This window comes from Schistocerca cancellata, chromosome 2, assembly GCF_023864275.1.
Source record: "Schistocerca cancellata isolate TAMUIC-IGC-003103 chromosome 2, iqSchCanc2.1, whole genome shotgun sequence".
In the NCBI taxonomy this organism is placed as follows: Eukaryota; Metazoa; Arthropoda; class Insecta; order Orthoptera; family Acrididae; genus Schistocerca; species Schistocerca cancellata.
The window spans coordinates 785538028-785551026 of record NC_064627.1 but is presented as its reverse complement, the minus strand read 5'-3'; the positions used below and the strand labels follow the sequence as shown (position 1 = coordinate 785551026).

General features: G+C 42.7%; 1 protein-coding gene across 1 annotated transcript in view; it reads right to left on the bottom strand.

The window, feature by feature from the left end:
- LOC126162641 (zinc finger CCHC domain-containing protein 24-like) overlaps window positions 1-12999 on the bottom strand; it is a 177104-nt gene that overhangs the window by 83125 nt on the left and 80980 nt on the right. The window contains exon 2 of the mRNA XM_049919275.1: window positions 11976-12090. Coding sequence (XP_049775232.1) covers window positions 11976-12090 — 115 coding nt within the window. The remainder of the gene's footprint in view (window positions 1-11975; window positions 12091-12999) is intronic.

The following is a 12999-nucleotide window of genomic DNA, read 5'->3' as shown; positions in this document are numbered from 1 at the left end:
GTTTCAACTACATGTATTAACAAGGACAGTAAAACACGAAGAGTAACCAGAACCCCAACAACGACAGCACTGCTCCAGCCCACTCTGACGGCTCCCGCCATGCAGCAGCGCTGCTGCTCATCGCTGCTCGAGTACAGGATATTCTTCGTGTTTTACTGTCCTTGTTCGTACATGTCGATGAAACGAATATCGCACTAGACTATTTTACGATCGCTCTATCGAATGAGCACGTAAAATTTCGTTTTAAAAATAATTTTGTTTGTAAAGGGAAACAAACCGTCGCTTTCCTGCGACATCGGGCGTCTCATGAAAGATGTGCGCAGTATTTGTTGGGCCGCCTACAGCCACACATTGTAAAAACGAAACTCGAAATATCTGCGGAAACACTAGAGCAAACGCATCTGATGACTCTTAGGAGAGACACGCTGTATAAGGGGCCTGAATAGCGTGAGTTGTTGAGTGATCAGCGTGTAGCACACGGAGAATGCGCATACTCGTGTGAGTCAACGCTGATAGCACCTGACAGAGTTTGAAAGGGGACTCATTGTGGGTCTCCATTTGGTCGGCTCATCGAATCGCACAATATCCAGATTTGTTGGTCACTCAGACGTGACAGCGGCCTGGTAACCTGAGAGCAGACATACTCGTCGTCAAGTTTCCGCGGGACCACAACAAGGGAGTTTCGCTCATTTGTGCGCCGAGCACGTCGTAGCCCCTTCACACCTGCGCTTGCCATCCGAGAAGAAATAATGGACACACGGCAACTTCTGTGTCATCCCACACCACTGGTCAGAGACCAGCAGCAGCCGGACTAGGGAATTACCGTCCCATGCGTAGGTTGCCCAGCACAACACAAACAGCTGGGTTTGGAGTGGTACCTGACCGTGAAACACGGACTGCTGAACGGCGTCGCACTGTGTTCGCCGATGAGTCATGGTTCTCCACTAGATTAGATTAGAGTAGATTAGTTTTTCGTTCCGTAGATCCGTGCTGAGGAGATCCTCGTGGATGTGGATAAAGTCAATTTTTTTTTAAAGCTGAAATAACAATACTAATAGTGTGAGTATATACAATGCATCATTTGTTTCTATTAAAAAATTCGTCAATGGAGTAGAAGGAGTTGGCCACTAGTAAGTCTTTCAGGCTCCTTAAAACTGATCTTTATTTGTAACTACATTTTTTATGTTTGCTGGCAAATTATTGAAGATGAGTGTTCCTGAGTAGTGGACCCTTTTAGAACTAAAGTAAGTGCTTTTAAGTCCTTGTGCAGATCATTTTCGTTCCTGGTATTGTATGTATGAACTGAGCTGTTTGTTGGAAAAAGAGATATATTATTTAGGACAAATTTCATTAAGGAGTAAATATACTGAGAGGCAGTAGTTAGTATACCCAGTTCTTTGAAGAGGTTTCTACAGGACGTCCGTGAATTTACTCCACAAATAATACGTATGGACTCTGAAAACTTTTGTTTGACTTGAAGAGTTACCCCAAAATATTATACCATGTGACATTATGGAATGAAAGTAGGTAAAGTATGCAAGCTTTTTCATTTTTATGTCGCCTATGTCTGCTAAGACTCGAATTGCTTCTGTGGTGTGTTCCTCCCTACTGTTACTGTTCCAGGCGATTCTCGTCGGCGAGTATGGTGATGACGTGGATTAGAGGTCTTCGAGTGTTTTAGAGATCTGAGAAGCCATTGGTATGAATTCAGGGCCACGGCTGGTAGGGACTAGGGGAATTGTGACGGCACAACGGTACATTACGGACATCCTGCGTCCTCGTGTGGTGCCTTGTCCGCCTGGGTAGCTGCGCGGCCAGCGCGGCGGATTGCTAACCGAATTATTTAAATATGCTTCGGAATCATTAGTCATAAAGCTACTGAATTTTGTAAATACTTGTTGGAAATACAGTAATGTACCACAAGATTGGGAAACATCAGTTTTTATCCTAATATTTAAAAGAGAGGATCGCAGAAAATGTGACAGTTACCGTGGTATTAGTCTTCTGAACTCTGAATACAAGTTATATGCGAAACTGATAACAAACAGACTAAATGTACTTCCAGAAGCGTTTCTTACTGAAGAACAGAATGGGTTTCGGATGGGAAGATCTTACATAGACATTGATTTTCCAGTCTGCCAAATTATTGAAAAACACAGAAAATACAATCATCTCACATACATGGGCTTTACTAATTTTGAGAAAGCTTTTGATAAAGTCAATAGAGTTAAATATGCGAAATTTCAGAATCGAATGGTATGGCCAGAATGTATAACTGTAAGTGCAAACACAACAAAATCAAAGTACAAAAGCGAAGTCCGTTTGCGAGAAACATCTGTCAAGGAATGAGACAAGGGTGTCCTTTAACACCCACATTATTTCATACGTACATAGAAAGAGTCATACAGCCATGGCAAAATAAAGTAATGCACCATTATAAGCTTAATAATAAAGTTATAAATTCGCTTCAGTTTGCAGATGATCAAATAACTTTAGCAGACTCAGAAAATAAATTACAGAGAGCAATCTGGTTCTTGCACTAGGTAGCTATTGATTATAATATAATAATATCTGAAGATGAAACTGAAATAATGTCATTCCATGGTAATCAGCAATAATTGATGATAAACCTCTAGAACAAAAAAATGTTTTAAATAACTGAGGGGGGGGGGGGGGCAAGGCCTCATAAATCACGCACAATGATCATGAATACAAACTGCACAAATTCCAACAGTTGGTAAGTGCTATAAATCGCACTCTTCTCAAAAAAGTTAGAAAAGAGACAGTACTAAATTTTTATAATGTGATGACGCTGCCAGGTATAATGTATGCGTCAGAGACTTGGGCTCTAGCATCCAGACAGTTTATTTATTTTCACGTCAAGTTCCATAGGACCAAACTGAGGAGCAATTCTCCAAGGTCATGGAACGTATCAGTAATTGAAATTACAACATAAAGGTAATAACAGATACAATAAAATATTCATGGACCCGAAAAAGTCAAGCCATAAATTTAAGTAAACGCAATCAACAATACAACAAGAATCAGCTTAATTTTTCAAGGAACTCCTCAACAGAATAGAAGGAGTGACCCATGAGGAAACTCTTCAGTTTCGATTTGAAAGCGCGTGGATTACTGCTAAGATTTTTGAATTCTAGTGGTAGTTTATTGAAAATGGATGCAGCAGTATACTGCACACCTTTCTGCACGAGAGTTAAGGAAGCCCGATCCAAATGCAGGTTTGATTTATGCCCAGTATTAACTGAGTGAAAGCTGCTTGTTCTTGGGAATAAGCTAATATTGTTAACAAGAAATGACAGTAATATATATATATATATATATTGAGAGGTCAATGTCAAAAAACCCAGACTCGTGAACAGGGGTCGACAAGAGAGGTTCGTGAACTTACACCAATTATTGCCCGAACCACCCATTTCTGAGCCAAAAATATCCTCATAGAATGGGAAGATTACCCCAAAATGTAATACCATACGATATAAGCGAATCAAAATAAGCAAAGTACAGTAATTTTCGTGTCGAACGACCACTCACTTCTGATACTGTTCGAATAGCAAAAATGGCAACATTAAGTATTTGAACAAGATCCTGGACGTGTGCTTTCCATGACAGTTTACTATCTATCTGAACACCTAGAAATTTGAACTGTTCAGTTTCATTAATCATATCTTAATCTTTCTTCTAAGATAAGTCGTAAGGTCAGCATTGCCTCACGTATTCCAGTATTTCTACGGAATCCAAACTGATCTTCCCCGAGGTCGGCTTCTACTAGTTTTTCCATTCGTCTGTAAAGAATTCGTGTTAGTATTTTGCAGCTGTGGCTTATTAAACTGATTGTTCAGTAATTTTCACATCTGTCAACACCTGCTTTCTTTGGGATTGGAATGATTATATTCTTCTTGAAGTCTGAGGGTATTTCGCCTGTTTCATACATCTTGCTCACCAGATGGTAGAGTGTTGTCAGGACTGGCTCTCCCAAGGCCGTCAGTAGTTCCAATGGAATGTTGTCTACTCCGGGGGCCTTGTTTCGACTCAGGTCTTTCAGTGCTCTGTCAAACTCTTCACGCAGTATCGTATCTCCCATTTCATCTTCATCTACATCCTCTTCCATTTCCATAATATTGTCCTCAAGTGCATCGCCCTTGTATAGACCCTCTATATACTCCTTCCACCTTTCTGCTTTCCCTTCTTTGCTTAGAACTGGGTTTCCATCTGAGCTCTTGATGTTCATACAAGTGGTTCTCTTATCTCCAAAAGTCTCTTTAATTTTCCTGTAGGCAGTATCTATCTTACCCCTAGTGAGATACGCCTCTACATCCTTACATTTGTCCTCTAGCCATCCCTGCTTAGCCATTTTGCACTTCCTGTCGATCTCATTTTTGAGACGTTTGTATTCCTTATTGCCTGCTTCATTTACTGCATTTTTATATTTTCTCCTTTCATCAATTAAATTCAATATTTCTTCTGTTACCCAAGGATTTCTACTAGCCCTCGTCTTTTTACCGACTTGATCCTCTGCTGCCTTTACTACATCATCCCTCAAAGCTACCCATCCTTCTTCTACTGTATTTAAGTGTCAGGAAGTCATTTCTGAAAGTATATGTATGGAGTGTAGCCATGTATGGAAGTGAAACATGGACGGTAAATAGTTTGGACAAGAAGAGAATAGAAGCTTTCGAAATGTGGTGCTACAGAAGAATGCTGAAGATTAGATGGGTAGATCACATAACTAATGAGGAAGTATTGAATAGGATTGCGGAGAAGAGAAGTTTGTGTCACAACATGACCAGAAGAAGGGATCGGTTAGTAGGACATGTTCTGAGGCATCAAGGGATCACCAATTTAGTATTGGAGGGCAGCGTGGAGGGTAAAAATCGTAGGGGGAGACCAAGAGATGAATACACTAAGCAGATTCAGAAGGATGTAGGTTGCAGTAGGTGCTGGGAGATGAAGAAGCTTGCACAGGATAGAGTAGCATGGAGAGCTGCATCAAACCAGTCTCAGGACTGAAGACCACAACAACAACATGCCATTCTGTGAAACTAAAACGCCAGGTTTTGTTGAATTGTGTGTTAGAAACCGTAAAAGCTGAGTCTTACTGCGATTTAGTGTTAGTTCATTTTCTACAAGCCATGAACTTACGTCGTGAACTGCACTATTTGAAACTGAGCCAGAGTTGCACACATCCTTCACTACCAAGCTAAATTGATCAGCAAACGTAAATATTTTAGAGTTACCCATAATACTAGAGGGCATATAATTTGTATAAATAAGGAAGAGGAGTGACCCCAACACTGATTCCTGGGGAACCCCCCACTTGACTCTACCCCTCTCAGACTCCTCATCACAGCCATTCTCAACACTGTGAATAATGACATTTTGCTGTCTGTTGCGGAAGTAATAGGTGAACCAGTTGTGAGTTTCTCCCCGTATTCTGTAATGGTTCAACTTCTGGAGCAATATTTTGTGATCAACACAATCAAATCCCATAGTTAAATCAGCAAATATGGCTAGCGTTCGAAACCCTTTGTTTAGCCCATTCAGTACCTCACAGATAAAAGAGAATATAGCATTATCAGTTGTTAAACGACTTCTGAAGCCGAAATGTACATTTGACAGCAAATTACGTAATATAAAATGCCCAATTATCGTTACATACACAGCCATTCCAGTAACTTTAGGAAACAATGATGGCATAGAAATAGGTCTAAAATTGTCTACATTATCCCTTTCTCCCTTTTTATAAAGCGGCTTTACTACTGAGTACTTTAATCGTTCAGGAAACTGACCATTCCTAATGGAAAAATTACAGATATGGCTAAGTACAAGGTTAACATGTGCAGCACAGTAGTTTAATATTCTGCTAGGCACTCCATCATACCCGTCACAGTCCTTACTCTTCAGTGATTTAATTATTGATTCAATCTTCCCCTTGTCTGTATCACAGAGGAGTATTTCAGACATAAATCTCGGAAAGGCATTTGACAAGACAGTTATGTGATTCCCTTTAGAAACCAAATTTTTTTTAAATCACCAGCAATGCTCAGAAACTGATTGTTAAATACTGTACATACATCTGATTTATGAGTAATGGAAATATTTTTCCTATGAACTGACTTTATATCTTCTAGGCGCTTCAGTGCGGAACCGCGCGACTGCTACGGTCGCAGGTTCGAATCCTGCCTCGGGCATGGATTGTGTGATGTTCTTAGGTTAGTTAGGTTTAAGTAGTTCGAAGCTCTAGGGTACTGATGACCTCAGATGTTAAGTCCCTCAGTGCTCAAAGCCATTTGAACCATTTTTGACCTTGTGCTGCTGACCAGAGACTTCCTTCAAAACTGACCATATGGTTTTAGTTTTGTCTTGTGAATTAGCTATTCTATTTGCATACCGCATAGTCTTTGCCTTCCTAATAACATATTTAAACACCTTACAGTGCTGTTTGTAAAGGGCTACTGTAGCTTGATTGTGACTACTTCTAACATTTTGATATAATTTCCGCTTTATTCTACATGACATTCTTATCCCACTAGTCAGCCACCCGGGCTGCCTTTTACTGATAGTACCCCGTTTAGAACGTTCTAATGGAAAGCAGCTCTCAAAGAGTATGAGAAATGTGTTAAGGAAAGCATTATACACTCCTGGAAATTGAAATAAGAACACCGTGAATTCATTGTCCCAGGAAGGGGAAACTTTATTGACACATTCCTGGGGTCAGATACATCACATGATCACACTGACAGAACCACAGGCACATAGACACAGGCAACAGAGCATGCACAATGTCGGCACTAGTACAGTGTATATCAACCTTTTGCAGCAATGCAGGCTGCTATTCTCCCATGGAGACGATCGTAGAGATGCTGGATGTAGTCCTGTGGAACGGCTTGCCATGCCATTTCCACCTGGCGCCTCAGTTGGACCAGCGTTCGTGCTGGACGTGCAGACCGCGTGAGACGACGCTTCATCCAGTCCCAAACATGCTCAATGGGGCACAGATCCGGAGATCTTGCTGGCCAGGGTAGTTGACTTACACCTTCTAGAGCACGTTGGGTGGCACGGGATACATGCGGACGTGCATTGTCCTGTTGGAACAGCAAGTTCCCTTGCCAGTCTAGGAATGGTAGAACGATGGGTTCGATGACGGTTTGGATGTACCTTGCACTATTCAGTGTCCCCTCGACGATCACCAGTGATGTACGGCAAGTGTAGGAGATCGCTCCCCACACCATGATGCCGGGTGTTGGCCCTGTGTGCCTCGGTCGTATGCAGTCCTGATTGTGGCGCTCACCTGCACGGCGCCAAACACGCATACGACCATCATTGGCACCAAGGCAGAAGCGACTCTCATCGCTGAAGATGACACGTCTCCATTCGTCCCTCCATTCACGCCTGTCGCGACACCACTGGAGGCGGGCTGCACGATGTTGGGGCGTGAGCGGAAGACGGCCTAACGGTGTGCGGGACCGTAGCCCAGCTTCATGGAGACGGTTGCGAATGGTCCTCGCCGATACCCCAGGAGCAACAGTGTCCTTAATTTGCTGGGAAGTGGCGGTGCGGTCCCCTACGGCACTGCGTAGGATCCTACGGTCTTGGCGTGCATCCGTGCGTCGCTGCGGTCCGGCCCCAGGTCGACGGGCACGTGCACCTTCCACCGACCACTGGCGACAACATCGATGTACTGTGGAGACCTCACGCCCCACGTGTTAAGCAATTCGGCGGTACGTCCACCCGGCCTCCCGCATGCCCACTATACGCCCTCGCTCAAAGTCCGTCAACTGCACATACGGTTCACGTCCACGCTGTCGTGGCATGCTACCAGTGTTAAAGACTGCGATGGAGCTCCGTATGCCACGGCAAACTGGCTGACACTGACGGCGGCGGTGCACAAATGCTGCGCAGCTAGCGCCATTCGACGGCCAACACCGCGGTTCCTGGTGTGTCCGCTGTGCCGTGCGTGTGATCATTGCTTGTACAGCCCTCTCGCAGTGTCTGGAGCAAGTATGGTGGGTCTGACACACCGGTGTCAATGTGTTTTTTTTCCATTTCCAGGAGTGTATTTGTCATCTATGTTATCGGCGCTATAAACATCCTGCCACTCTTGTTCCTTGACGAGGTTCAAAAAACTCTCTATTGCTGTTGGATTAACTTTCCTACGTAGTCTGTAATTATATATGACGTTCGTTTGAGTGCAAAAGCCTTTTAATGTTAAAATTTGTGCATCGTGGTCTGAAAAGCCATTCACCCTTTGACTAGCAGAATGTTCATCTAGTAGTGAAGAATGAATAAAAATATTGTCTATGGCTGTACTACTGTTCCCCCGACCCTAGTTGGAAGAAAAAACAGTCTGCATCAGGACTGATGCAGCAGAAATGAGACTCCTGGTTACAGGTTCATAGATCGGATAAAAAATAGTAAAATAAGGAGTGAACGGGCTGTCAAAAGCATACTTCAGAAAATAAAGGAGTACAGAAAGAAATGGTAAGAGCACATTCAAATGATATCATAAGAACGAGTACCTAAAGTAATATACAAAAATACACATCAAGGGACAAGGAATGTTGGGCGTCCTCAGAAGAGATGGAAAAATCAGCTGCATTGTGCTTGGAATTACAACAGCCAAGAATGCCTAAACCAAAACTGGGCTTCATTTCTTTTTCTCCATCCCTCCAGAGAGCTTCACTTTATCTTTTTGTCGTGTAGTGTAGTTAACGGTTGGGTTGTTGTTGTGGTCTTCAGTCCTGAGACTGGTTTGATGCAGCTTTCCATGCTACTCTGTCCTGTGCAAGCTTCTTCATCTCCCGGTACTTACTGCTACCTACATCCTTCTGAATCTGCTTAGTGTATTCATCTCTTGGTCTCCCTCTACGATTTTTACCCTCCACGCTGCCCTCCAAAGCTAAATTGGTGATCCCTTGACGCCTCAGAACATGTCCTACCAACCGATCCCTTCTTGTAGTCAACTTGTGCCATAAACTCCTCTTCTCCCCAATCCTATTCAATAATTCCTCATGAGTTCCGTGATCTACCTATCTAATCTTCAGCATTCTTCTGTAGCACCACATTTAGAAAGTTTCTATTCTCTTCTTGTGCAAACTATTTATCGTCCATGTTTCACCCCCATACATGGCTACACTCCATACAAATACCGTGTGATCAAAAAGTCAGTATAAATTTGAAAACTAAATAGATCACGGAATAATGTAGATAGAGAGGTACAAATTGACACACATGCTTGGAATGACATGAGGTTTTATTAGAACCAAAAAATACAAACGTTAAAAAAATGTCTGACAGATGGCGCTTCATCTGACCAGAATAGCAATAATTAGCGTAACAAAGTAAGACAAAGCAAAGATGATGTTCTTTACAGGAAATGTTCAATATGTCCACCATCATTCCTCAACAATAGCTGTAGTGTTGTGAACAGCACGGTAAAGCATGTCCCGAGTTATGGTGAGGCATTGGCGTCGGATGTTGTCTTTCAGCGTCCCTAGAGATGTCGGTCGATCACGATACACTTGTGACTACAGGTAACCCCAAAGCCAATAATCGCACGGACTGAGGTCTGGGGACCTGGGAGGCCAAGCATGTCGAAAGTGGCGGCTGAGCACACTATCATCACCAAACGACTCGCGCAAGAGATCTTTCACGCGTCTAGCAATACTTTGTTTTTTTGTTTTTTCTGTTCTAATAAAACTCCATGTCATTCCAAGCATGTGTGTCAATTTTTACCTCTCTATCTTCATTTTTTCGTGGTTTATTAAGTTTTCAAATTTGTACTGACTTTTTGATCACCCGGTACTTTCAGAAACGACTTCCTGACACTACAAGCTATACTCGATGTTAACAAATTTCTCTTCTTCAGAAACGCTTTCCTTCCAATTGCCAGTCTACATTTTATATCCTCTCTACTTCGGCCATAATCAGTTATTTTGCTCCCCAAATAGCAAAACTCCTTCACTACCTTAAGTGTCTCATTTCCTAATCTAATTCCCTCAGCATCACCCGACTTAATTCGACTACATTCCATTATCCTTGTTTTGCTTTTGTTGATGTTCATCTTATACCCTCCTTTCAAGACACTGTCCATTCCGTTCAACTGCTCTTCCAAGTCCTTTGCTGTTTCTGGCAGAATTACAATGTCATCGGTGAATGTCAAAGTTTTTATTTCTTCTCCATGGATTTTAATACCTACTCCGAACTTGTCTTTTGTTTCCTTTACTGCTTGCTCAATACACAGATTTAATAGCATCGGGGAGATGCTACAACCCTGTCTCACTCCCCTCCCAACCGCTGCTTCCTTTTCATGTCCCTCGACTCATAACTGCCATCTGTTTTTTGTACATATTGAAAATAGCCTTTCGCTCCCTGTATTTTACCCCTGCCACCTTCAGAATTTGAAAGAGAGTATTCGAGTCAACGTTGCCAAAAGCTTTCTCTAAGTCTACAAATGTTAGAAACGTAGGTTTGCCTTTCCTTAATCTTTCTTCTAAGATAAGTCGTAGGGTCAGTATTGCCTCACGTGTTCCAACATTTCTACGGAATCCAAACTGATCTTCCCCGAGGTCGGCTTCAGTTTTTCCCTTCGTCTGTAAAGAATTCGTTTTAGTATTTTGCAGCTGTGACTTATTGAACTGATAGTTCGGTAATTTTCACATATGTCAACACCTACTTTCTTTGGAATTGGAATTATTATATTCTTCTTGAAGTCTGAGGGTATTTGGCCTAACTCATATATCTTGCTCACCAGATGGTAGAGTTTTGTCAGGACTGGCTCTCCCAAGGCTGTCAGTAGGTCTAACGGAATGTTGTCTACTCCCGGGGCCTTGTTTCGACTCAGGTCTTTTAGTTGTCTGTCAAGCTCTTCACGCAGTATCATATCTCCCATTTCATCTTCATCTACATCCTCTTCCATTTCCATAATATTGTCCTCAAGTGCATCGCCCTTGTATAGACCCTCTATATACTCCTTCCACCTTTATGCTTTCCCTTCTCTGCTTAGAACTGGGTTTCCATCGGAGCTCTTGATATTCATGCAAGTGGTTCTCTTTTCTCCAAAGGTCTCTCTAATTTTCCTGTAGGCAGTATCTATCTTACCCCTCGTGAGATAAGCCTCTACATCCTTACATTTGTCCTCTAACCATGCCTGCTTAGCCATTTTGGACTTCCTGTCGATCTCATTTTTGAGACGATTTATTCCTTTTTGCCTGCTTCATTTACTGTTTTCTATTTTCTTCTTTTATTAATTAAATTCAATATTTCTTCTGTTACCCAAGGATTTCTAGTAGCCCTCTTCTTTTTACCTACTTGATCCTCTGCTGCCTTCACTACTTCATCCCTCAAAGCTACCCATTCTTCTTCGACTGTATTTCTTTCCCCCATTTCTGTCAATTGTTCCATTATGCTCTCCCTGAAACTTTGTACAACCTCTGGTTCTTTCAGTTTATCCAGAATCCATCTCCTTAAATTCCCACCTTTTTGCAGTTTCGCCAGTTTTAATCTACAGTTCATAAACAATAGATTGTGGTCAGAGTCCACATAATCTCTGTCTTACCATTATATAATCTATCTGAAACCTGTCACTATCTCCAGGGTTCTTCCATGTATACAAGCTTATTTTATTATTCTTGAACCAAGTGTTAGCTATGATTAAGTTGTGCTCTGTGCAAAATTCTATCAGGCGGTTCCCTCTTTCATTTCTTAGCCCTAATCCATATTCATCTACTACGTTTCCTTCTCTCCCTTTTCCTACTACCGAATTCCAGTCACCCATAACTATTAAATTTTCGTCTCCCTTCACTATCTGATCCGGTAGCGATCGGAAATGTATGAATATCTGTCTGAACTTACACACCTCTCGAAACTGCTACTCCCGTCAGCCACCGCGCCGGGAATCTTCTTATAGTGAACACTTAATAAACTACGGTGGCGTAGGCAGACAGCTGGGTACTCACGAGTGGGGTCCGGGCCTGGCGCTGGGGGCGGCGGGGGCGGCACGGGCAGCGCGGCCAGACCCAGGCCGAAACCCGCGCCCGCGGTCGCCGCCGGCAGCGCCGTCCATGGCTTCCCCTGCAACACCGCAACACGCGTTACTGCTGGGCTGCAGAGGCGCCTCGCTGACGACTTCTCGCTCAGCGTTGAGGAAGCAGTCGCATTTCAGCAATTACTGCGAAGTATTTTGCATTCTGGGCATCCGCAGCTGTTGAAAGGCACGATAGTAGGAATAATTACGCTGGCAGCTGGTAAAATTTTTGTTTTACTGATACACAACCAGTTCCGCGGCCTAAAGCCACGTTATCAGGCGCTACCTACCCGGTCAAGAGTAATATGCAGTGCCTCAACTTTGTGGACACTGAAATTAATAAAGGTGATGTGGAAATATACTTACAGTGTTAAAAGGTCTTAGATGAACCCATCGCTCCTAGTCAAATTATTCAGTCAATATTGTCTACTTTGTACCGGCGAATGAAAAGTGACAGAAACGTGATCCATAAATTTCGTAAAAATTGCTCGTGGGTGGATCGTGTAGTTACAGACCCTTGTTTTAAAACTTGCCAGCATTTAACAAAATTATAGTGAGAGGGTGCTGATTTAAAAAAAAAAGCCGGATTTGCAATAAAAAACAGCCACTACTAACGTGATTAGTCAGGGCACAATGGAAATTACTGTGTGGGATGGTAAAAGCTGCCACTTTCTTTCCGGTGTGACGGCAGGGCGACCCAGTGTTGGCGAGGATAAAAGCGTCTCACTTAAGCGACTAAGACGGATTATCAGGCTGGCGGAATGAAGACTACCTTGTGGACTGTGTGACGTCATGTACTCATGACCAGCGGTGCTGGGTCGCTCCCTTTACGAACCATAATAATACTGAATTTTATTACATACTATTACTTAATCGTATAAACAATCCAAGTTAGCCAATGCTAAGGTTCTTTAATTCCAACTGATTATTCAACGAGAACTGTGTATTTTCTTTTT